This window comes from Oncorhynchus gorbuscha, linkage group LG01 (assembly GCF_021184085.1).
Source record: "Oncorhynchus gorbuscha isolate QuinsamMale2020 ecotype Even-year linkage group LG01, OgorEven_v1.0, whole genome shotgun sequence".
Lineage (NCBI taxonomy): Eukaryota > Metazoa > Chordata > Actinopteri > Salmoniformes > Salmonidae > Oncorhynchus > Oncorhynchus gorbuscha.
In genome coordinates, this window is record NC_060173.1 from 104,684,449 (window position 1) to 104,711,502 (window position 27,054).

Here is a 27,054-nt window from a genome sequence, read left to right on the forward strand (position 1 = left end):
TGGGAATGTATCCAGGACACCAGGGTTAACGCCCCTACTCATACGATAAGTGCCATGGGATCTTTAGTGACCACAGAGTCAGGACACCTGTTGAATGTCCCATATGAAAGATGGCACCTTAAACAGAGTAATGTTTCTAGTGTGGTATACTGCTGACTATGTAACTCTCACCTGTATATGAAGGAAAGATGGCACCTTAAACAGAGTAATGTTTCTAGTGTGGTATGCTGCTGACTATGTAACTCTCACCTGTATATGAAGGAAAGATGGCACCTTAAACAGAGTAATGTTTCTAGTGTGGTATGCTGCTGACTATGTAACACTGACCTGTATATGAAGGAAAGATGGCACCTTAAACAGAGTAATGTTTCTAGTGTGGTATGCTGCTGACTATGTAACACTGACCTGTATATGAAGGAAAGATGGCACCTTAAACAGAGTAATGTTTCTAGTGTGGTATGCTGCTGACTATGTAACTCTCACCTGTATATGAAGGAAAGATGGCACCTTAAACAGAGTAATGTTTCTAGTGTGGTATACTGCTGACTATGTAACTCTCACCTGTATATGAAGGAAAGATGGCACCTTATTGAATGACATCAGACCTTTAGATCTGTGGGACTTCTGTTTACGTGATCTCCCTGAAAACACACCACTTCAATGCAGATATGAGACTTTTCATAGCACGTTATGAGAGCATTTCCACAAGCCTAACTCTTTTACTAACCATAACCTAATTCTCATAACCGGCTACGAAAAAGTCAATTCCGGTCGTAGCTGTACCGAAGTGGCGTATTTTAGGAAATCTCTTCTGTTTAGATACAAGTAAGCGTTGCTCCTCTGACGTGAACCCTGAGGGTAGCCCAGACGTATAGGGCCTGTTTCGTGGACACAGAAAAAAGCATAGTTCTGAACTAAAAAGCATGTTCTATAGAAATTCTCAATTTAAAGTAATTTTTAGTACTAATAAATAACATGGTGTCAGCCCAATAAACAACATACAGCCATCTTTATGGAAGAAAGCAAGCATTGGTTTCCATGTCATCATCACAGGGCTAACTACCCAGAGCGCTCCTTCTCCTTGGTCAACAGGGCTGATAATGGAACAAAAGGGGTTTAAGGTTTCCTTTTATTAACATTTCTGAACAAGCGGTAGCCTTTGAAATGTAATGTAGTGGCATTTCTGGATGAAATGTACATTTCAGTCATTTAACAGATACTTATCCAGAGCAATTTACCGGATAAATTAGGGTTCAGTGCCTTGCTCAAGGCCAGTTAGATTTTTCACCTAGTCGGCTCGGTGATTTAAACCAGCAACCTTTTGGTTACTGTCACAACACTCTTAACCGCTAGGCTACCTGCCCAAATATAGTTCATTTGGGGTGGTTGATATTCTACTCCTGCTTGTGTAGATCTAACTGCAGTAAAAATCATTCATTTAAATCTGGAACATGAAGTTGTGGAACATGAGGTTGTGACATTAAACAAGGTGGCGAAGGTGATCTGTGAGGAAGTGGAATCTGGAGAATGCTGGTTCCCACATATTCCACAATGACTTATTCTACCCATAGGGTTCTGGCTATAGGGAAAAAAGTTGGTACTTTGCATAGACTGCTTTCCATATAGCATATTATCACTCCTATGAGAAGACATCTTGCGCTTTATTGTGACCAACTCAACATAAAGCACAGGTGGACATTTATTTTATACACAAATGTTTATTTAGTCAAATAAAGCAACATTCTGATAAGAACTAAAGGTGTGATCACTGATAGGTGAGCAGAGGATTGAGAAGGAATGGCCATTACAGCGGACAGTACACAGAAACCATGACAATATTTTAAAGAACTTCAAAACTCACTGACTTGCTTTTCCATTCGTTAACATGGCTAACTTACATCCTGCACGTCACTGTACTGCATGTGTCTATCATTCCTTCTGGAAATTATAAAAGAAATAAAACAATACATAAGCTCTAAGAAATGTTTGAGTTTTATATTTCTTTCTCCCTAATCATATACTGTTTTTATTTGATTAAAAATTAATTTTGGGCCACAGACACCGTGGCCATGTTGGACACACCCACTACAAAGACAGAGGGGCTAAATAATACAAAACAATGGACCAAGTCCTATCTACACACCAAGAGAGATAGGACAACAAGGGAAAAGACAGAGAGGAGATGAGAGAGAGGAGAGAGAGAGTGAACAGAGAGAAAAAGAGAGAGAGGAACAGAGAGAGGAGAGAGAGAGTGAACAGAGAGAAAAAGAGAGAGAGTGAACAGAGAGAGGAGAGAGAGAGTGAACAGAGAGAAAAAGAGAGAGGAGAGAGAGAGTGAACAGAGAGAAAAAGAGAGAGCGTGAACAGAATCACAGGAAGTACTCCAGCTCATAGCGGAGGTAAGGGTTCTTCTCATCGTTGTAGACGTGGGGGTAGTGAGCGATCAGAGCATCCTGGGAACCGATGTAGATCGAGTTATAGATCTTCCAGTAGACGTCTCGGACCTTCCTGGCTGGGTGGAAGAGACCCTGGAGAGATGAGACAAGGTTAGAGAGCATTACCAACTCAACAGCTGCACTTACAGTGCTAGTATCATTATGGCTCATTTGTTTAGACATTTTTTGTTGAGGGAGTTACAGGTACATCATCTCTGCACATTTTTAAGTTGATAAAACATGTACCTGTAGGTAAGAAATATATAGTGTTTAATAATAATATATTCAGTATAAAACAGGAAAAAACTAAAAAGTAGTCCTCCACCCATCATGTTCCCATTCAAGCCCCCCCACCAAACACCCCCAGAAACCATGTTTTCCACCCCTTCCCACAAGGTTTGTTGCTTTTTATCAAATACACTACATGACCAAAAGTATGTGGACACCTGCTCATAAAACATCTAATTTCAAAATCATGGGCATTAATATGGAGTTGGTCCCCTTTTTGCTGCTATAACAGCCTCCACACTTCTGGGAAGGCTTTCCACTAAATGTTGGAACATTGCTGCGGGGACTTGCTTCCATTCAGCCACAACAGCATTACTGAGGTCAGGAACTGATGTTGGGTGATTAGTCCTGGCTCGCAGTCGGCGTTCCAATTTATCCCAAAGGTGTTCGATGGAGTTAAGATCAGGGTTCTGTGCAGGCCAGTCAAGACCTTCCACACCGATCTTGACAAACTACTGCTGTATGGACCTCGTTTTGGGCACGGGGGCGTTGTCATGCTGAAACAGGAAAGGGCCTTCATCAAACTGTTGCCACAAAGTTGGAAGCACAGAATCATCTAGAATGTAATTGTATGCTGTAGCGTTAAGATTTCCCATCACTGGAACTAAGGGGCCTAGCCGAACCAGGAAAAACAGCCCCAGACCATTATTCCTCCTCCACCAAACTTTACAGTTGGCACTATGCAATGGGACAGGTAGACAGGTAGAATATTCCTGGCATCTGCCAAACCCAGATTAGTCCCAGACGGTGAAGCTTGATTCATCACTGCAGAGAACACGTTTCCACTGCTCAAGAGTACAATGGTGGCGAACTTTACACATCTCCAGCCGACGCTTGGCATTAGACATGGTGACCATAGGTTTGTGTTGTGGCGCTTTAGCACTTGGCGGTCACGTTCTGTGAGCTTGTGTGGCCTACCACTTTGCGGCTGAGCCGTTGTTGCTCCTCGCCATTTCCACTTCACAATAACAGCACATTCAGTTGGACCGGGGAAGCTCTAGCAGGGCAGAAATTTGACGAACTGACTTGTTGGAAATGTGGCACGTTGAATGTCACTGAGCTCTTCGGTAAGGTCATTCTTCTGCCAAAGTTTGTCTATGGAGATTGCATGGCTGTGTGCCCAATTTTCTACACATGTCAGCAATGGGTGCATCTGAAATAGCTGAATCCACTCAATTGAATGGGTGTCCACATACTTTTGTATATATAGTGTATCCACCGCAGTTCGTTCACAGACTTTATAACGGTATGTTGCTGTTGATAGTGATATCCCTTTTTACATCATTTACATCTTTATGGATATTTTATGTTAATTCTCAACATCTAGTAGCAGATAGTAGTCAATCTGCTACCTGTCTGTCAGAGCAAGGAGATCAGTGATGTAGTATCAGTCAGGTTTACCTGCAGGCAATACTGCAGCATGCGGCAGGGGCCGATAGCCACCCTGAGGCCCTCCAGGGCCCCCATGACAGCCTGGATTACATGGGGCGACGTCTCAAACACGTTGGGCCACACGTAGTTCAACAAGTGGTTAAGGGAGTCCTCACAGCCGAAGCCGTAGACGCCCAGGGACATGTGCTGCACCACGGCACTGGCAGTCTGTCTGTGGACCAGGTCTCTGCAAGGAGGAGAGAGAGGAGAAAAACAGGGTTACCATGGAGCCAGCCGAAAGGTGCAAAGGAGCAGGTGGGGCCTACTATACATTCTAACTCTGTGGTGGAAATCCACAATGACAATGAATGACACTTGACTTCTCATTTGTAATCAACAGGTGCAGGGTGAATACCTAGGATAGGATAAGTAATCCTTCTCACCCCCCCCCCCTTAAGATTTAGATGCACTATTGTAAAGTGACTGTTCTACTGGATGTCATAAGGTGAATGCACCAATTTGTAAGTCGCTCTGGATAAGAGCGTCTGCTAAATGACTTAAATGTAAATGTAATGGGTGAGAACAGAAGTGAACTGGATGTCAGATCTGCCAGTTGTGTCCATCTAATGAAGTACTAGTCCTGATCTCTGGCAGTCTCTATGGGGGTGCCACAGGGTTCAATTCTTGGACCGACTCTCTTCTCTGTATACATCAATGAGGTCGCTCTTGCTGCTAGTGAGTTTCTGATCCACCTCTACGCAGACGACACCATTCTGTATACTTCCGGCCCTTCTTTGGACACTGTGTTAACAACCCTCCAGGCAAGCTTCAATGCCATACAACTCTCATTCCATGGCCTCCAATTGCTCTTAAATACAAGTAAAACTAAATGCATGCTCTTCAACCGATCGCTACCTGCACCTACCCGCCTGTCCAACATCACTACTCTGGACGGCTCTGACTTAAAATACGTGGACAACTACAAATACTTAGGTGTCTGGTTAGACTGTAAACTCTCCTTTCAGACCCATATCAAACATCTCCAATCCAAAGTTCAATCTAGAATTGGCTTCCTATTTCGCAACAAAGCATCCTTCACTCATGCTGCCAAACATACCCTTGTAAAACTGACCATCCTACCAATCCTCGACTTTGGCGATGTCATTTAAAAAATAGCCTCCAATACCCTACTCAACAAATTGGATGCAGTCTATCACAGTGCAATCCGTTTTGTCACCAAAGCCCCATATACTACCCACCATTGCGACCTGTACGCTCTCGTTGGCTGGCCCTCGCTTCATACTCGTCACCAAACCCACTGGCTCCATGTCATCTACAAGACCCTGCTAGGTAAAGTCCCCCCTTATCTCAGCTCACTGATCACCATAGCATCTCCCACCTGTAGCACACGCTCCAGCAGGTACATCTCTCTAGTCACCCCCAAAACCAATTCTTTCTTTGGCCGCCTCTCCTTCCAGTTCTCTGCTGCCAATGACTGGAACGAACTACAAAAATCTCTGAAACTGGAAACACTTATCTCCCTCACTAGCTTTAAGCACCAACTGTCAGAGCAGCTCACAGATTACTGCACCTGTACATAGCCCACCTATAATTTAGCTCAAACAACTACCTCTTTCCAAACATTAATTTATTTATTTATTTAGCTCCTTTGCACCCCATTATTTTTATTTCTACTTTGCACATTCTTCCATTGCAAAACTACCATTCCAGTGTTTTACTTGCTATATTGCATTTACTTTGCCACCATGGCCTTTTTTGCCTTTACCTCCCTTCTCAGCTCATTTGGTCACATTGTATATAGACTTGTTTATACTGTATTATTGACTGTATGCTTGTTTTATTCCATGTGTAACTCTGTGTCGTTGTATGTGTCGAACTGCTTTGCTTTATCTTGGCCAGGTCGCAATTGTAAATGAGAACTTGTTCTCAACTTGCCTACCTGGTTAAATAAAGGTGAAATAAAAAAATCTGACCACGGACCAGTCCAACAGGCGTGTTACAGGCGTGTTACAGCACATTCAACCGAGTGATCCCTGTTACAGACAGAACTGATCTTGGACAGGATCGTGTGGCTATGTAGCATTTACAATACCTGGAAAACGTTATGTTTGTGGTTTATTGACTACAGGGTCACTGTGACTTTAGTCAGCCCACCAGACTGATTGTGAGTTACAATGTTTGGTCCTGTCACCTGTCCATCAGTGCGTCCTCCAGCAGGGGCGTGACAGCATAGATGTAGTCCTTGCCCATCTCCCCGATGTACTCAAACAGGAAGGACAGGGACTTGAGCACGCCGTTCTGCACGTTGAGCTCAGGCACACGGTACTCGTTCATGAGGGCGGGGAGCACGGTGAAAGGAGAACAGGTCTCAGCCACGATGGCGATGGCTACGGTGGTACACACTCGGTTCTGACGCTCCTGAACCTTCAGGTTGTTGAGTAGTGTGGCCAGCACATCATGGGGTCTGGAGGGGTGGAGAGGTCAATGACAGGCTAAATATATACTGGTTACCATGACAGTAACAGGTGAAGTATCACCAAGCATCATTATAATACAACTTTGAGACAACATTTTTCATGGACGCTCAGAAACCCTAATAAAATGTGCAGTAATGGAGTTCAACAACTCTTGAGAGGAGTATTGGGCAGTAGCCAGAGACAGGAGAACTCACCCAATAGCCTTGGCGATGTATCCGAAGGTGTTGACTGTGGCTCTGCGGATGGCCTTCTTGTGGGCCTTGAGGAGCTCCAGCAGCTCAAAGCAGATGCGCATCCACTCCCTGGCCGACACGTACTCAGCACCCCTACACAGACAGACCAGGGTAGGAGTTATAACATGTTTGATGAAACATCTAATATTATACCATATTTACACATATGGTTAAGAGACAAATATTGGAATTTACTAGTGAATGAGTGTGTAAACGATTGGACTGTACTGGTGAATGTCTGTATGTGTGTGATTACTTTGCTACAGACATACCTGTCAGCAATCCTGCCCACCAGGTCAATACAGTTCTCCTGCACCTTCTCATGTCTGTTCTTCAGGATTGGCGTCAGCCGCGGTAGCAGGTCTTTGATTGGTGGAGTCATCTTGTGCATACCTGAGTGACAGCACAGACAACCAATCAGCTCTCTGGATGCATATCACCAAGTGTTAACACCTCTACTATCTTAACTTAATCATAACCACTCTTATAGCATTACTTCTGTTAAACCAGCCCAATACTTGTTCTTCACTGAACTCAACTAACACAAGTCATTCACAGGCATCTCTCCACCCACTCGAGCTCTTTATCAAATGATTTCAGCTCCTCTTAGGAAGTGAGAGGGTTAAATTAGTGGGCTGAGAGTGTATGGAGCTACAAGACAGAGATTGGATTGCATTTTGGAAAATAAAACAAATGTTTTTTTTATTTTACCTTTAACTAGGCAAGTCAGTTAAGAACAAACTCTTATTTACAATGACGGCCTACTGGGGAACAGCGGGTTAACTGCCTTGTTCGGGGGCAGAACAAAAGATATTTACCTTGTCAGCTCGGGGATTTGATCTTGCAACCTTTCGGTTACTAGTCCAACGCTCTGACCACTAGGCTACCTGCCACCCCAAATGACTTTTCATTTGTAACCATCAGGTGCAGGGTGAGAACAGAAGTGAACTGGATGTCAGATCTGACAGTTCTCATGTTGGTGTCCATCTAGTGAAGTACTAGCTCTCAACATGCGAGAATGATTCGCAGGCATGTGACTGAAGACCAAAGGGTCATCAACCTTAGTGCCAACGTGCTATTGGAAGACAGGGAGTTGTAGAAGTGAGGGAGTAACATTTACATACCGATGACATTGACGATGGCCTTGAGAGCACCAAGGATACTTCCCAGTACTTCAGGATACTCTTCTCCTAGATACTCATATAACACCACTCCCAGGTGACCCATCAGCTTCTCCTGTGAGGAGAGAGAGAGAAATGTTTAGAAAGGGAATCAGCTTCTCCTGTGGAGGAGAGAGAGAGAAAGGTTTAGAAAGGGAATCAGCTTCTCCTGTGGAGGAGAGAGAGCGAGGTTTAGAAAGGGAATCAGCTTCTCCTGAGAGAGAGAGAGAGAAAGGTTTAGAAAGGGAATCAGCTTCTCCTGTGAGGAGAGAGAGAAAGGTTTAGAAAGGGAAATAGCTTCTCCTGTGGAGGAGAGAGAGAAAGGTTTAGAAAGGGAAATAGCTTCTCCTGTGGAGGAGAGAGAGAGAGAGAGAGAGAGAGAGAGAGAGAGATATTAGGGAGGTTTAGAAAGGGAATCAGCTTCTCCTGTGGAGGAGAGAGAGGGGTTTAGAAAGGGAAATAGCTTCTCCTGTGGAGGAGAGAGAGAGAGAGAGAGAGAGAGAGAGAGAGAGAGAGAGGATTAGAAATGAAAGAAGAACTCAGTCAGTGAAGGTGAAATCATTGCAGTTTGTGTGTATATAAATACACTGCTCAAAAAAATAAAGGGAACACTAAAATAACACATCCTAGATCTGAATGAATGAAATATTCTTATTAAATACTTTTTTTCTTTAGATAGTTGAATGTGATGACAACAAAATCACACAAAAATGATCAATGGAAATCAAATGTTTCAACCCATGGAGGTCTGGATTTGGAGTCACACTCAAAATTAAACAGGCTGATCCAACTTTGATGTAATGTCCTTAAAACAAGTCAAAATGAGGCTCAGTAGTGTGTGTGGCCTCCACGTGCCTGTATGACCTCCCTACAACGCCTGGGCATGCTCCTGATGAGGTGGCGGATGGTCTCCTGAGGGATCTCCTCCCAGACCTGGACAAAAGCATCCGCCAACTCCTGGACAGTCTGTGGTGCAACGTGGCGTTGGTGGATGGAGCGAGACATGATGTCTCAAATGTGCTCAATTGGATTCAGGTCTGGGGAACGGGCGGGCCAGTCCATAGCATCAATGCCTTCCTCTTGCAGGAACTGCTGACACACTCCAGCCACATGAGGTGTAGCATTGTCTTGCATTAGGAGGAACCCAGGGCCAACCGCACCAGCATATGGTCTCACAAGGGGTCTGAGGATCTCATCTTGGGAACCTAATGGCAGTCAGGCTACCTCTGGCGAACACATGGAGGGCTGTGCGGCCCCCCAAAGAAATGCCATCCGACACCATGACTGACCCACTACCAAACCGGTCATGCTAGAGGATGTTGCAGGCAGCAGAACATTCTCCACGGCGTCTCCAGACTCTGTCACGTCTGTCCCATGTGCTCAGTGTGAACCTGCTTTCATCTGTGAAGAGCACAGGGCGCCAGTGGCGAATTTGCCAATCTTGGTGTTCTCTGGCAAATGCCAAACGTCCTGCACGGTGTTGGGCTGTAAGCACAACCCCCACCTGTGGACGTTGGGCCCTCATACCACCCTCATGGAGTCTGTTTCTGACCGTTTGAGCAGACACATGCACATTTGTGGCCTGCTGGATGTCATTTTGCAGGGCTCTGGCAGTGCTCCTCCTTGCACAAAGGCAGAGGTAGCGGTCCTGCTGCTGGGTTGTTGCCCTCCTACGGCCTCCTCCACATCTCCTGATGTACTGGCCTGTCTCCTGGTAGCGCCTCCATGCTCTGGACACTACGCTGACAGACACAGCAAACCTTCTTGCCACAGCTTGCATTGATGGTCCATCCTGGATGAGCTGCACTACCTGAGCCACTTGTGTGGGTTTTAGACTCCATCTCATGCTACCACTAGAGTGAAAGCACCGCCAGCATTCAAAAGTGACCAAAACATCAGCCAGGAAGCATAGGAACTGAGAAGTGGTCTGTGGTCACCACCTGCAGAACCACTCCTTTATTGGGGGTGTCTTGCTAATTGCCTATAATTTCCACCTGTTATCTATTCCATTTGCACAACAGCATGTGAAATGTATTGTCAATCCGTGTTGCTTCCTAAGTGGACAGTTTGATTTCACAGAAGTGTGATTGACTTGGAGTTACATTGTGTTGTTTAAGTGTTCCCTTTATTTTTTTGAGCAGTGTATATATATATATATATATATATATATATATATATATATATATATATATATATGTGTGTGTGAGAGAGACTATATATATATGTGCGTGTGTGCAATACGTGTGTGTGTGTGTTCGAGTGTGCATGTGTGTATGTGCGTGACCATCTGTGAGTGGTTGGGAAGACTAACCTCCTGGCAGGTCTTCATGACCACAGCGGTGCGGGAGATGAGGTCAGCAGCCTGCTGGCGGACCTTGGCAGACTTGTTGTTGAGACGCCACAGCACTGTACCACAGATCTGAGGCAGGTAGGGCTTCACCCTCTTCCCCAGGGCGTTCACCACCGTGCCAAACCCGTTCAGCATTACAGAGTCCTACAGGGGTCAGAGGTCAAGTCCTACAGTCAGTCATGTTCTACACAGGTAGGCTAATGACAGACAGAGTGTCTGTGTCCAAAATGGCATCATATAGAGTGCACTACTTTTGACCAAGGCCCAAAGGGCTCGGGTTTAAAGGGAACAGGGTGCCATTTCGGACAACAGCAGTTACCCATCAAATCAAAATGAATCTCCCGTCAAGCCTCCGATTCCCATAAATCCACACTGCTGTTCAGACAGGGATAACTTGTTTCAGCACAGGCTTTCCCCGATGTTATATCATGAGCCAGGTTCAGCAGGCAAACGTTCTGGGCCTGGTGTCCCAAAAGCATCTTAAGGCTCGGTTCTTCATTAGAAACATCGTAGGAACATCGTTAAATCTCCGAGCTGTTTCCCAAAACCATCGTTATTAACGTTGCACTTGAAAACGCTGGTAATCTAACACCTGCCTCAGACCACTCGTAGAACAGCTAAGTGCCTCGTTAGATACTGAAGACCTCCTCTAAACATAGAATCACATGGTTTAACTGTCTCTGTGACCACGGGTAACTTCAGAACAAAATTGACTACAAAAACAAAGTTGGCAATGTCTTGACAATTGATACAAACAAGTGACGTGGTCTTTAAAAAAATGCTTTAAGAATATAAACAGTAGGCTATAGCTCTACGTCAATCATCTTGAAATACAGTTAATTTTCAATCAATTGAGTTTTTTTGTTTTGTTACTTGTAGACTATTGTTTGTAATTTGTCTCATATTTCATGTGCAGCCTAACGTGGCAATTTTTAATTGAGTAAGCATTATAATAAGCCGCCTCGATATTTGCAGCCGTAGGTGGTAATATCTCTTTAGGGGCTGATCCATCGTCAGTATTGTGACATAATTATAAATGTTACGGTAAGATTTTAACTGAGAAAGCTGATCCGAGAACAGCAATGCCTTTCTTCCAATCTTATCAATATTGACACAGGTGTTTTGGGAAATGAATGTTACATCTCAGACCATTGTAAGAAAGACACATCGGTAACACACTGGGAAGTCTAAGTTCCATTGCTTTTGGGAAACCCTGAAACGTATCAGATAGAAAGGTCAGGAGGCGACCTGATTCCTTATTCTACATTTCAGAGAGGCATGATTGTTCTACATAATCCATTTCTATCTGAACGTTCCACAACATTGTTTCTATGCTGAATGTGCCACCCCCCCCGGGTCTCACCTCAGTGGTCTGTTCCTGGAAGGCATACAGGATGCCGTCGATCAGCTGCTCCTCCAGCTTGTGGTCGATGTCAGCAGCTCCCAGGTTCCCCATGATCTTCTCTATGGTCTCCATCACCATCTTCCTGTACTGCTCTGCCTCGTCCTTCAGGTCATCTACAATACGAGAGATGATCTCTGCTGCCCCCACCTTATTGGCCAGCTCCACTGTGGTGTCCACCAGCTAGAAGATGGGCAGACATACAGGGAAGAGGTTAGCTCAAAGACCCCAAAAACACCAGACATGAATCAACTACGACCGGATTCTAAATGTTAGTGAGTTATTGTATTTCTTTGTATTTTACCAGTTTATCCCATTGAGGCTAAAAATATATGTAGATTTTATTGTCATAAAATTGACTACAACTGATTTATGATTGGTTAAACAGTTTAGATCTGTAATCAAGCCAGTCAGCATAAGGGATATGCATGGAGTCGTTCCTGTTTGAGCTGCGTCTGTACCTACCTGTCTGTAGTTGCGTCTGTCCAGGGCCATCCTGTGCTGCCAGAAGTGCTTGAAGAAGGGAGGCAGGATCTCTGTCTTGATGTAGTTGGCCTCCACACCGTCAGTACCACAACACTGTTTCACCACCTGGAAGAGAGGGGGGACAATGGGGGTTAGAAACAGGCCACACATACACCAATTCACCAAGTGTAATATGTAGCATGTGTAACTTATTTTTGTCCTGGAAATGTAACCAACAGGGTGAGAACAGAAGTGAACTGGATGTCAGATCTGACAGTTCTCATGTCGGTGTCCATCTAGTGGAGTACTAGCTCTGATCTGATAGGTCGAACAAGCGAGAATGAGTCGAACACACACGCGCGCGCAGGCTCCCTCACCTTGAGCACGATCTTCTTCATCTCCTCGTCAGGGGACTGGAACTCTCTGATGAGGATCAGCATGACCTCTCTGGTGTAATAGTTAGCGTACTCAGCATCCATTAGAGGGATCAGGTAGCCAATGGCCTTCAGGAACGCAGCCAGACCCTGGGACCCAGAGGGGAGAGGTGAGAGTTAACTCTGTTACTGTATCCAGACAATTTTGCCGTTTTACAGATCGTTTGCGGCAATTCTACACCTTCCATGGCTTATGCCGTGTTCTCATGCCATCTGAGTGACTCAAACATAACGTTTAAGTTCACACTAAAAACGCTTAAACGTCCCAAACGTTTTTGCTTCTATATTTTTTGTTATGTACATCATATTTTATTTGTATTATAATGTACATCATATTTTTGGGGGTGTCGGCCACTATTGAATGAATATTGGGGAAACACTGGTACCTGTACAGGCGAGATCCTGAAATGAAGTTGTATTGTGATGTCAAGTAAACTAGTTTATATTAACCTGTTTTAGGAATGTAACCAACAGGTACAGGGTGAGAACAGAGGTGACCTGGATGTCAGATCTGACAGGTCTCATGTTGGTGTCCATCTAGTGGAGTACTAGCTCTGATCTGACCACGGACCAGTCCAACAGGCGAGAATGATTCGCAGGCATGTGACAAAGCAATGTGTCCTCACCTTTCCTCTGTGCTGTCGGATACCCTTCCACAGGGGTTTGAGTACGGAGTCAAAGGACTCGATACCGTAGGGCGTGGCAGCCTCCGCCAGGGCGGCGATGGCCAGGGCACTGATGGTCCGCACCTTCTGCTGCTCATCCACCAGACCTGAGGGGGGCAGACACGGCAGAGGTCAGATCATCATATATGTTATCCTTCTTTGTAAAGTGTATTGTGACCATGTTATCCTTCTTTGTAAAGTGTATTGTGACCATGTTATCCTGCTTTGTAAAGTGTATTGTGAGCATGTTATCCTTCTTTGTAAAGTGTATTGTGACCATGTTATCCTGCTTTGTAAAGTGTATTGTGAGCATGTTATCCTTCTTTGTAAAGTTTGTGACCAACAATGCACTTTAAAATAAACTTGAAATGTCAACTCTCGCACCCTAGATACTAGAAAATTAATCTACTTGAGTTAAATATACTAGTCACTACTAAATATAACTAATGTACTATAACTAGAAAACTAATCTACCCCCCCAGGTCCAATAGCATCCTCAGGCAGTGGCCCCTCACCATGCTCGATGATCTCCACCAAACTCCTCAGATGGGGCAGGATGGCACAGCCCATGAGGATGGCGATCTGCTGGACAATCTTGATGCCCGTGTGGCGGGCCTGCCAAGACTTCTTGCTCTTACACACAGCTTTGAGGAAGGGCAAGAGGGAGGGGATTCCCAGAGCGGACGCTACGACAGCAAAAGCTCTTGCTGTTGTATTTCTGACGTATTCATCCATGTTGTCAATATCAGGTCTCATCGTGGAGATCATAGTGGCCAGGCCGGCAGCCTAGAGGGGGAGGGAGGAAGGGAGGGTAAGAGATCAACTAAGATGAATAGGTGTTTATGATAGTGCTTGCATAGACATCCTAAGTATACTTTTCTAATGTGATTTCAGGTCAAAATGTATTAGCTACTTGCTTTAAGGATGTGACTAACAAGGTGAGAACAGAAATGAACTTGGATGTCAGACCGGCTAGTTCTCCTGCTGGTTTTTCATCTAACGAAGTACCAGCCCTGATCTGACCAAGGACCGGTCCAACAGGCATACGACCCAACTGTGGTGGGTGTGTGAGTACACTATAGGGCCGGAAGTGGGGCTCACCTTGGCCAAATTAGAGATGATCTCTCTGCCCTCCACTCTGGCATAGTAATCTTCATCAATCAGCAGCGGCTCAATCACCACCAGGATCTGGGGAACAGAGAGTCAATTAGTGAGGGCCAATCTCAGCACAGGAGACATATTGTAAACAGAGTCAGTGAGTCCCTCGCTCTCACATGCGACGACCCACCTTGTGTACATATGGGCGGACCAGGTCATCCAGCTTGTAGAGGATGCGGTCTATGACCTTGACCAGCAGGTGGCGCTCCTGGTCCTCCAGAGTAGGAGACATGAGCAGGGGCAGGATCTGGTTGAACAGGGGCCCCGCTCCAAACTCCCTCGCCTTGTCTGTGATCTGACGCAGGGCAGCCTGAGAAGGGACGCAAGGGGGTTAGACTGGACGGTTGACTTTTCAGTGGTGAGAGTTATACACAAAAAGGAAGATGGAGCTAAGTCTATAGAGATGAAAAGTAACACTAGATAGGCCTATGTCAAACCTTCCTAAATCAGATTGTGCTGATAATGGCAGCCATCTTCAGGGTCAGCGAAATGTTCCATTAAATTCTGTGGTCAAGACTAGAGGTTGACCGATGATGATTTTTCAACGCCGATACCGATTATTGGAGGACCCAAAAAGCCAATACCGATTAAATCGGCCGATTTGTATTTGATTTTATTTGTAATAATGACAATTACAAAAATACTGAATGAACACTTATTTTAACTTAATATAATACATAAAATCATATCATAAAATCAATTTAGCCTCAAGTAAATGTTGAAACATGTTCAACTTGGTTTAAATAATGCAAAAACAAAGTGTTGGAGAAGTAAAATGCAATTGTAAGTGTAAAAAGGCTAACGTTTAAGTTCCTTGCTCAGAACATGAGAACATATGAAAGCTGGTGGTTCCTTTAAACACGAGACTTCAATATTCCCAGGTAAGAAGTTAAGGTGTAGTTATTATAGGAATTATAGGACTATTTCCCTCTCTACCATTTGTATTTCATTAACCTTTGACTATTAGATGTTCTTATAGTATTGCCAGTGTAACAGTATAGCTTCCGTCCCTCTCATCGCTCCTCCCTGGGCTTGAACCAGCAACACAACAACAACAGCCACCATCGAAGCAGCGTTACCCATGCAGAGCAAGGGGAACAACTACTAGAAGTCTCAGAGCGAGTGAAGTTTGAAACGCTATTAGCGCGCGCTAACTAGCTAGCCATTTCACTTCTGTCACACCAGCCTCATCTCAGGAGTTGATAGGTTTGAAGTCAAACAGAGCAATGCTTGACGCACAACGAAGAGCTGCTGGCAAAACCCACGAAAGTGTTGTTTGAATGAATGTTTACGCGCCTGCTTCTGCCTACCACTGCTCAGTCAGATACTTGTATGCTCAGTCAGATTATATGCAACGCAGGACACGCTAGATAATATCTAGTAATATCATCAACCATGTGTAGTTAACTAGTGATTATGATTGATTGTTTTTTATAAGATAAGTTTAATGCTAGTGTGACAAAAACCAAAAGGGATCTGCACACTCCCTCTACATGGGAAGACAACTCTGCTACAGGACATCCATGGGACCTCATGGAACCATGGACTACACTTACTGATAATGGACACCAGGGGGAGACAGAGGAGATACCAATAATAGACTTCTCTCAGCTGAGACTTGAAACACCACACCCAACAGTGGAAACAACCAGCTGGTATCATCAAGTGTAATCTACTCATCAGAACACGGAAGCAGAGCTATGGGCGTCAGTACTCTGTGACTTAGACTTAGAAGGGTGAATCAGAATGATGTAAGAGAGCTATCACTGTGCCTTTTACAGAAACCATAACATTGTGCAGTGTGGTCCAGCACTTTACAATCTTCCCCTGTAAAAAAAAGTATATAAAGAGAACAGAGATCATGAGAGAACCATGATTCTCACTGACATATGAGACAGACTTCATATGGAGAATCATCATTAGGTAAATTTACTATCGCACTATACTCTCTTTGACAGACTTAAACAATATTCAAGAACTGGTTAAATTTTGCTTAAATATTAATTGGATCTTTAACTGAATCTACCTGGTTAAGCTCTGTGAACCCGAAACTGAGTCTCTGAAACACAGAGGTCTTGACACCTCTTGATCAAAGACAAAGTGGAATTCGCACAGTGACACATCAGGTCCAGAAGTGATGAACAAATTAAAGAAACGGCCAAATACCAGTCATTGTAATATTGAGTCTATACACAGAGTTGGAAGTGAATAGTACTAAGGTATTAGAATTCGGAATCAAGCATTATTACTGAGAGAATACCAATTACGGCAAAGTGACCAAGGGACTGAGCATTTAAGGTCATTTAACTCTTTTGGCTATTTAGTCAATATTGTTAGAAGTGTTAACAATTTAAAGTATTGCAATATTATCTGGCATTAGTAGAAAGTGTATTAAGGATTGATTGTACTATTAAGTATTAGGACTGTATAACCATTGAATTGTAATGATTATGTATAAGACCAAAAACAGAGTGACTTAATAAAAGCTTGAAACTTTGACAACTAGAACAGATTAACGATCTGGAGAGGAAACGCCTTTGACACTCTCACTGAACATAAAGTGACCCTGGTTATAGGTTAAAGTGATTGCACTAAAGAATATTTCATTGTGTGGACAATAATATATTTTTAGGAGAGTCAAAACATATAACAATACTAGTTTCAAAGTGACTACTAGCTGACGAGCATAATAACTAACAGATGATTAGGTATTATTAGGTATTGATATATAAGAGAAGAAGACAAGGTAAGGGAGGAAGAAAGAATCCATAAACATAAAGTAATAAAGTACTCATCTATCCAAGGCCCCATACTAGACCGGGAAATAAGGGAGTGACAACGTGAACGAAGGAACAAACCCAACTCACGCGAAGGGCCATTACGAATAAATAGAAGGGTTGGTAGGGCCGCACGGCTAGGCCCTTGTTACACCGAAGTAACTAAAATGCTAAAGTTCTCTGCCCAGCCAGAGGACGGGGTAGAGGCTTTTGCTGCAGGTATTGGGCTAAAGTCAGAACCGTGACACTAGCTAGCAACTTACCTTGGCTTACTGCATTCGCGTAACAGGCAGTCTCCTTGTGGAGTGCAACGAGAGAGAGGCAGGTCGTTATTGCGTTGGACTAGTTAAATGTAAGGTTGCAAGATTGGATCCCCCGGGCTGACAAGGTGAAGATCTCTCGTTCTGCCCTTGAACAAGGCAGTTAACCCACCATTCCTAGGCCATTATTGAAAATAAGAATGTGTTCTTAACTGACTTGCCTAGTTAAATAAAAGGTACATATAAAAATAATTAAAAGTCGGCGCCCAAAAATACCGATTTCCGATTGTTATGAAAACTTGAAATCGGCCCTAATTAATCAGCCATTCCGATTAAATCGGTCGACCTCTAGTCAAGACTATGAGGACAGTTGGTATCTGTTCTCACCTTTCTCATGGGAGGTGTTCCGTTCTTGATCTTCAGCAGTAGTTTCATGATCTTACGTTCCTTCTGTTCCTCTGGGCTCAGAGTGGACTCATCCACCTCAACAAGCAGTTTGTCAAAGTACTGAATGTCATCTGGTTTGAGGAAGGGCAGGTTCCCACTGGGCTGGTCGTTGATCTGCTTCATGGAGCGGTCCTCCTGCTGCATATGGAAGCCCGTCATGCCCCCCATGGGGGTGGGGGTGGCAGACAGCTTCCGGGCCGGGGTACGGATGGGCACATAGCCTGCTGGTGGGGGAAGGACCTGTGGAGAATGAAACGTTAGTACTGTTCATTTATCATACTTTAGTGAGTCACTTTATTTACTTCAGTTCCATTCACTCTTTCCCTGTACTGGAATCGAGCCCTTCTCAGACAAATGCCTCAATGTCTTCAACTGAAGAGACACGCTGCTTGTGGGGATCCCAACCCAGAGACTCAGAACGGGACCCTGGCCCAGTGACCCCAGAGACAGAATGTGTCCCGTTCCAACTCGTCATTGTATCATCACCGAAGACCATTCAATCACTTAATATAGATACTGCATTTGATGTGACAAGTGACGGTTGAGCTCTATTTTGCCAATGTGCTGGGGAGTGACTGTGTACCTTGTATCCTTCTGGGAACATGGCATCCAGCTCATCGTCTGTGAGAGGTCGGTTCCTCTCGTCTATCTCCCTCTCCCAACGCCAGGCCTGCAGCTGCTCTGGGGTCATGCTCATCAGGTGACCTGACAGGATAGGAATTGCATGCATAATGTAAACATGCCTCAATAACCCAGTAGCATGACTTAGTGGAACATTCTACTACTTCTATTCCTACTACTAGTAAATTAACAAGTACATAATATCAATTCACCAACAGTTATCAGTGTTAAATGATATTCTACCTCTAAGGAATTTAAAATGGGTTTTAAAGGCCTGACAGGAAGGCTAGGTGATTAACAGTACCTGGAGAAGGAGTGGCCATATTCATGGCAGGGGTTCCAATAGGAGTTTTCCCAGGGGTCATCAGTGGGGTGGAAGAGCCCATCTGGCTGGCGGGGGTCTCGTCCCAACGGGATTTCCTTTTACTGGCCCCGGGGGTGGGGGTCTCTCCCACTGACTCGTCTCCTCTGTCTGTACGGGGGGTCTCAGCCCAACCACTTCCATGACCAGGGGTCTCCCTCTCCGTCTTGGGGGTTTCGTCCCATCGGTTTTTGCGCACGCTGCCTGTGGCTCCCCCGTGTCCAGGGGTGGTGTGTCCCGGTGTGTCTCCTCTGCCTGGCGTGGCTGCTCCAGCCGGGGTGTGGCTAGGGGTGGGGTCCCACATTCGGGAGCTGGGGGTGGCCCCTGGGGTCTCACTGCCCTTGTTCCTTCCGGGGGTCTCGTCCCAGCGGCTGTTGGAGGGGGTGTGACCAGGGGTGTGTCCTGGGGTCTGCTGTATGTGTGGTAGGGCGTGTCCAGGAATAAAGGGCTCAGTGAGTTCTCACAGTACAGAAATGGAGAAGCACGGTTGAGTTACTTTGTTCCACTAGGATCTTAAAAAGGCACATTTTAAGTCAAGGCAAATAAACTGCCCCAAAAACACTTCTACATCATTTGCTGATCGAACACCAGACCAAAAAAAATAATTGTAAGGATACAAACTGGATCTGATGAACTAAGATAATAAGTTTTACCTCAGCAGCCTGATCGGCCTGGTCCCAGCTGGACATCTTCTTCGGTGTGCCGGCGTTGCTGGGGGTTCCTGATTGGTCCTGTTTCTCGGCCGTCTGGTCCCAACGGCGTTTACGCTTTGCGGCGGCAGCAGCAGCAGCAGCAGCCTGGGAGGCAGCAGAGCCATTGACAGCCTTCAGGTCTCCTGTTTTGGCCTTCTCTGCCATCTGCTGACGGATCTCTTTCTGCATGGAGGGAAAGCAGGGAGACTGTGAGAACACCAACCAAAGGATACACACAACAGGGCAAAGTTTCCTGTGGGATTTGTAGGACTTAAGTCTATTGTAGGCAACGATACACCACACTGAACGATACAATTTCATTGTGTGGGTGTATTTATTATAAACTGGGTGGTTGGAGCCCTGAAGACTGATTGTTTGAAAGCCATGGTATATATCAGACTGTATACCACAGGTATGACAGAACGTGACGTTTACTTTTCTAATTACATTAGTAAACCATTTATAAAGCAATAAGGCACCTCAGGGGTTTGTGGGATATGGCCAATATACCACGGCTAAGGGCTGTATCCAGGAACGCAGTGTTGCGAAGTGCATAAGAACAGCTATTAGCCATGGTATATTGGCCATATACCACACCCACTCGGGCCTTATTGCTTAATTATATCCTTTGTGGGCACACAGCACTCAGAAACATAACTTCAAGACAAAGCCATGCCCTTGGTCTAAAGCAGTGTTTACCAACCCTGGTCCTCCAGTACCCCCACCAGAACACCCTTTCATTGTAGCCCCAGACAAACACACCTCCTTCAGCTCATTGGGGCAGCGGGGTAGCCTAGTGGTTAGAGCATTGGACTAGTAACCGAAAGGTTGCAAGTTCGAATCCCCGAGGTACAAATCTGTCGTTCTGCCCCTGAACAGGCAGTTAACCCACTGTTCCTAGGCCGTCATTGAAAATAAGAATTTGTTCTTAACTGATTTGCCTAGTAAAATAAAGGTTTTAAAAAATTGAGGGCTTGATGATTAGTTGACAAGTTGAATCAGGTGTGCTTATCCAGGATTACAATAAAAATGTCTATTGTCGGGGGTACTGGAGGACCACAAAGGTGGTTTATGTGGTCTGTCTTACCTCCTCTTTGGTCAGGTGCTGCTCCTTCATGACGTCCATGTACGACCTGGACTGCAGCTTAGGGTCCGGCGTTTTGCCCCCTGCGCGAAAGAGCACCAACAAGACACAGGGCAGCCGATTAGAAAACGCCCCCAGGACCCGGCTTCATAACACACACAGCAAGCACAACAACACAGCCAGCTCAGCTAGGCCCTCACTTTTTCTTTAGGAAACATTTACTGGTTTAGTTCCTTAAGCTGAATCACAACAAGACAACCCTAGATACACAACATACAGACAGTCCTCTCTTGCTTGCCTTACATACAAACATAGCTGTCTAAAAAAAAACAGGCAGATACATTGAGAAACAGCGGAGGTTGTTTTGTCTTTCTTTCAAGGAGATAACAGGAGAGGATAAAGCCATCACTGATGCAGGGGTCCTGGGCTGTGCTCTCCAGAATACGTACACTTTCAGTGCCAAGGGTCCTTCTGCAGTCAGACTTCAACCGGCAGAAAAGAAGCCTAGAAAATGTCTCTTTACCATTAGTAACACTTTGGAAAAGGGTTGGAACTCACACACATAAGCATACCACCTGTGATTTGTTTTATTTACGTCACAAAAGAAAAATCCTCCTGGGGCTCAAACTTCAAAGTAAAAATAAATAAATAAAATATCCCCCAGAGTGCGAATTACTGATAGCATTTTAAGAAAATGAAGTCAAGATTTTTTTTTAACCAAATCTAGGAATGTTCTGTGAGATAAATGTGTAGCTACTTTATGTAACCCAGGGCAGGGAGAGTATATCTATATATATGTAGTAACACGTGTACCTGAGGGGCAGTGGAGGCAACTTTTAGATCCATACGATCAATACCTTAGTTTCAGGGGAACTGGCCACATGCTACTGAACAGTCGCTAGTTTGACCTTGGAGTCCACTGCTATTCCAACTTCGTAAATGTAGATCTTGACTTCCTTTTTAGAAAAATGTTTTAAATATATATATATATATATTATGAATTACAAGATAAATCTAAAGCAAAAGACCACCATAAAATGGCAGAGGTTTCAATTTAATTCTATAAAAATAAGTCTTTGGTAGAAGACAAAATAAAAGGTTGTTGGGGTATAGCTGCTTTTCCCCCACCCAGACAGACAACCAGCCAGTGGACCCTGACAAAACTGACAAGCGCACACTTCTGTCTGTTCACCATAACCTACACAGGATGAGTTGCTGCACCCTTAAGAGACTGCAGTACAGGACTGGCAAAGCAGTACTGCTGTAGGAGAGAAATTAAGGACAGTTAGTATGGGCCTGTGGAATTGCGGCACACAGATTTCTTGATATGTTTCTATTTTACAAAGATGTGAAATAGAAATATAATTCCACAACATATTTGTATATGACAGAGCTGTCTACATGCAGGTTTGATACAGCCCTACCCCCAGACTACATTGAAGCACTAAGGCCAATTAAATATCAGACCCTACAGGCAAATTGTTGCATTACAAATAAATTGTTGCAACGTGTAAATAAACATACTGTAAACTTAATCTACAAGGTATGTGTTTAGTTAAAAGCTTAATGGCTAGTCAAGCTGTAGTCTGAGAAATAGGCCATCCTTGGTTAAACTGACAGGCTATGCGGTTCATTCTAACGAACAAACATACATTTAAGCTGGCAAGACAAACAAGTTGTAGCCAGGTTTAGGCTTTGAGAAATGTGAATATGTGTAAGTGACGGCTCCGTGCCCTGTGAGAGGTAAGGGACAGGACAATACTGGAGACAAAGCCCTTTGGCCGGCATCGTAATCCACTCTACTACTTAGACCCCTGGAGCCCAAGTTAAGATCCCTGACCAGACTTGGACTAAATGCCATTTAAAATGGGCTTGAAATCTGAAACCATAACTCACTAGTATTGTTGATGACAACTGCACTATAGTTTGTGTGTGAGTCTCATAATCGACTATGTCCTCATCTCTTCTAGTGGAACTTCCCTAGCCCCTAGAAGTCTGACAAGCCTGCAGTGGTGGTAACTGACCATAAACCTGCACAATGATACTATAGTGGAGTGAAGAAGGAAGGGCCACTTGGAAGAAAAGGGTGGTAAAATAGCATTGCTTATTACGAGTGTTCTTGTTTTACACAGGAATACTTCGAAGCCTCAGATCTGTACCCAGGTGGGTTGGCAATCTGGGGGCATTCCTTGACTGGGAGCCAAGCTTCAGACAGCCAGTACATTTCTGGCTTCTGACTGCCTGGTGATGGGGTGGTTTGCGTGTGCGGTAATGGGGTCATTGCATTACCGCTTACTGGGTACAGCAGGGTGCAGCACATTGTATGAGCAGGTGAATTACCCCAAGGATAAGCATTAAATCACAAACAATTAAAAACATGTTGCTACTCACACTACCCAATACCTTTCTTTAAATTAAACAGTTCATTATATAGATAGCCACATGTGTCTGTTAACCCTTCGAGACACTCACAGCCGACCTGCCACCCATGTAGTATTAGGTATAATAGTCTGTAACCAAGACAACAACCACCTAACCACCTCTCCCTAAAACATATGGACCCACTTACTGGCAAAAGTTTAATTTCGCACAACTTTGCACAACTTAATTAGTTTACAATTATTCTTATTTTTCGAGAGAAAAAAACCTTATATCTGCCAGGTTTGCCCCAAAACAAAGAGATTTTAGTGAGACAAAATGATGAGTGATAAAAGAGACCCTCAGGCCAGAAAAGATTACCAAGGGAAGGTCTTAGTCTGGGGAGCAAGCAGGTGCACAGTGCTCGAAGGGCTAAGCAGCAAGAGGTGGGTTGGAACCCTTGAAAGGCATCCATGGGATCATGGCAGTTACAGTACTACACATAACATATATCAGGGGAGGACACTATGGAGGGAACATGGAGGGGTGAAATTTACCATCTGCAAAGGGGTCAAGACGCTCTGGAGAGATGATCATCTGTCGACGTCTGGCCTTGTACTCGTCTTCACGCTCTGCAATCTTAGCGGGCCGGTGTTCGGCGAACGGGTCGTACTGAGAGGAGACAACACAGCATGTTATAATACATGTCATCATGGTAAACATTACAGAGTTTGATAAATAGCCATTCTAAAAATGGTGTCTATGACAAGATATGAGCAGGATAATTATGCAAATCCAAAACATTAGCACTAAGATTTGATAAAAGGTACTCTTGTCAGTTCTGAACTCCAATGTAGAATTCTACAGGAAGAGAGGAAGATGGTGTTGCGAACCTGTTCATCTGACTGTGGTATTGCATTGAGTATAGCCACCGGAGCGTGATATCCCGGTTTCTTCTGTCCAAGTAGACTCGTTGACGAGTCCTCCTCATCATCCTGAAAATAAGAGAGAGACAAGAGTCTGGTCAAGCCTAGCCATTTAAGGCAGACTCTCCCAGCTCGAGGACAACAAGACATATTGGTGTAGCCAACTCCATAAAAAAACAGACAGTGGAATAGCTGATGGCTGACCCCTAGGAAGAGAAAGAGGATTTCAGTGTTGCATATAGCAGATGACATGCAACACTTTTGCCAAGTTACAAAGAAAACATGCATCATTACATCACAGGATTTGACATCAGGACTTACATCCTCCTGTTCATTGGCCGCGATGGAGGTGACATATCCAGCGAAGCGGCTATCGCTGCCACCGTAGATCTCCTGGTCGTAGTATCCAGTAGAGTCCAGGCCCACACCCTGATCTCCTCCCTCCTCCACCAGGGCAGCTTTCATGCCCTGGATCTCCAAGATCTGGGCCTCTATGTCTGGGGGGGAAGAACAACAGTCATTGACCATCTGGGCACAACATCACCAATGATGTCAAGAATATTACCAAATCAAATGCGATTTTGCATTAATGTAAATAAATAAGCAGCACTGACAGGTTATACATGAACTAAAATAGATGCCATTACAACTAATTATTAAGCTTGACTACCATGCTCAAATCGTGCGCTGTGTTGACAAAGTAGGGCCTGCTAAATTAGTTTCGATTTTAGCTTGCCAAGGACTAGATAAACCACATAGCTAGCAACTTACAGAATATCCGGCAGGGTTAGTTAGTTACGTTATGTAGTTCCTTAGGATTTACCTTCAACGCCATCTTACTTAACTAGGTAGCTTTTACAACACCAGTGTGACGCTGTAGCCATATCAATATCATAGCAAGTTACGCATGTCTACATCTACACAAACCTCCCATAAATAGTTTCAAGAGCACACTAATATATATATATATTTTAAGGCAATCATGCTTATTGAAATTCTGTATTATCTAGGTTAGCTAGCTTAGTAGTTAGCGGGACGCCATTATCTATTATACGCCCGGCCTCGTTGAGTCTAGATTGTCAACATCATGTCACGAATGAAAATAGAGCTAAGACATATAACGTTAGCTGACTTATAAACAACAGATGCATTTTGTCGAATATTTACTATGAAACTGACGTAAGTAAAATTAGGTTATAATAGTATTTTAAAACACTTTGTAAATAAATAATCTTACCTTCGTGTGTTTTGGCGATCTTCGCCATTTTGGTGGTTCAGTAAGAGTGAAACCGGAAATCAAAATGAATTCATATCCGTTCTGCAAAAATAGATGCGCAGGCGTGTGTAAAACAGAGAAAATGTGCATTTGTGTCTAAATATCACAGTTCCCAGTTGCTTGAGAGGGACATATCTGAGGTTTTTACATTTCAATTAAAATACTTAACGCCCTAAAATTAGTTTGGCTATGAGAAAACAGGAGGTTTTAATATTGTGAATAAACTAACCAATTCATTGGGTTTGAAATCAAAGTAGCACTTTGAGGGAACTGTTTATAAATGTATGCTGAACATCCAAACGTAAACCACCATAGAATAGAGTATATATTTTATTTATATATTATAAATAAACACAGGCCAGGCTGGGAGTAGCACACGGTAAACTGAAGGGAAGCGCCCCTAGAGAAGATGAAGTGCCCTGCTCAATGGCACATTAGTGGTACCTGAGATATTGATATCAATCACCCTTATGTACATTGGATAGCTGAAGTTTCTCTAGAAACTAGCTTAAATTCTAAATTACCATTTTATAATTATATTATTAATGCAGTCAATGTTATTACAATATGCTTGGCCAGATATGCAGTTCACTTGTAAAAGCATAATCTGTGTCTCCATATCACATTACTCAGTCAGTAGCATTACAAGAACCATGCTATGGGGAAGAACTAGCTGCAGGGGATGAAAATATACAGTGACGGTTTTGACACACTATTTGGTCCTAAACGGAGAGCACACACTGGCAGAATGCCTGACCACTGTAACTGAACCAAAGTTATGGAAAGCTTTGACTACATACAGACTCAGTGATTGTAACAGTATAGCTTCCAACCCTCTCTTCGCCCCTACCTGGGCTCGAACCAGGAACCCTCTGCACATATCAACAGGCACCCTCGAAGCATCGTTACCCATCGCTCCACAAACCACTACTTCAAGGTCTCCGAGTGACGTCACCGATCGAAACGCTCTTCGCGCGCACCACCGCTAACAAGCTAGCCATTTCACATCGGTCACATGGGCATAGCCTATTGAGAGAAGCTCCCATAGGCAGACCTGGCTCTCAAGAGAAGACAGGCTATGTGCACACTGCCTTCAAAATGAGGTGGAAACTAAGCTGCACTTCCTAACCTCCTGCCAAATGTATGAACATATTAGAGACCCATATTTTCCTCAGATTACACATACCCATAAAGAATTTGAAAACAAACCCAATTTTGGGTGAAATAACACAGTGTGCCATCACAGCAGCCATATTTGTGACCTGTTGCCACAAGGAAAGGGTAACCAGTGAAGAACAAACACCATTGTAAATACAACCCATATTTATGCTTATTTATTTTCCCTTTTGTAACTTAACTATTTGCACATCATTACAACACTTTATATAGCCATAATATGACATACTCAATGTTTATATTCCTTTGGAACGCTTGTGAGTGTAACGTTTACTGTTTATTTTGATTGTTTATTTAACTTCTGTTTATTATCTATTTCACTTGCTTAGGCAATGTAAACATATGTTTTCCATGCCAATAAAGCCCTTTAAATTGAATCGCGAGAAAACCCCTGCTTACGTTGTGTCCTTTCAACAAATTTAGCACTAACCTTTCAGAGTCAAATATGCACTGTAGGTCGATCAAGTCAAGGCAACTCAATCCCACATCTCGTGACATTTTTGCACACGCACTCACAGCACAATGGAAAAAAAAAAAACACAGGTCAACAGTTTTAGGGTGACGGAGGTATACAGTGACCAATGAAAACTCTTAACAAGATAACTATTCTCCAATCA

At 44.0% G+C, this 27,054-nt stretch overlaps 1 protein-coding gene and 1 non-coding gene across 4 annotated transcripts; both read right to left on the reverse strand.

The window, feature by feature from the left end:
* Positions 1–1,702: 1,702 nt before the first annotated feature.
* LOC124048205 (splicing factor 3B subunit 1-like) lies at positions 1,703–26,948 on the reverse strand. Of its 3 annotated transcripts, none has more exons than XM_046368741.1 (24): positions 26,868–26,947; positions 25,223–25,303; positions 24,307–24,482; positions 23,953–24,054; positions 23,617–23,731; positions 20,705–20,784; positions 19,579–19,800; positions 18,869–19,337; positions 18,527–18,648; positions 17,884–18,183; positions 14,590–14,769; positions 14,403–14,489; positions 13,817–14,087; positions 13,263–13,408; positions 12,580–12,726; positions 12,203–12,328; positions 11,699–11,920; positions 10,297–10,479; positions 7,950–8,061; positions 7,098–7,218; positions 6,787–6,918; positions 6,307–6,579; positions 4,125–4,341; positions 1,703–2,528 (listed from the first exon to the last, which is right to left on the reverse strand). In XM_046368741.1, exons 2-24 carry the CDS (start codon positions 25,248–25,250, stop codon positions 2,370–2,372), a joined length of 3,990 nt encoding a protein of 1,329 aa, XP_046224697.1. In that variant the 5' UTR covers positions 25,251–25,303; positions 26,868–26,947; the 3' UTR covers positions 1,703–2,369. The 3 variants fall into 3 exon arrangements, with proteins under 3 accessions (XP_046224697.1, XP_046224714.1, XP_046224707.1); XM_046368751.1 differs by lacking the exon at positions 1,703–2,528 and adding an exon at positions 3,075–3,220 and having other exon boundaries at positions 26,868–26,948; XM_046368758.1 differs by lacking the exons at positions 23,617–23,731; positions 23,953–24,054; positions 24,307–24,482; positions 25,223–25,303; positions 26,868–26,947 and adding an exon at positions 21,151–23,573.
* On the reverse strand, positions 18,285–18,434 carry LOC124048758. Its single transcript, XR_006841294.1, has one exon. It is a non-coding gene; the product is annotated as a small nucleolar RNA SNORD15 (small nucleolar RNA).
* Positions 26,949–27,054: the final 106 nt, after the last annotated feature.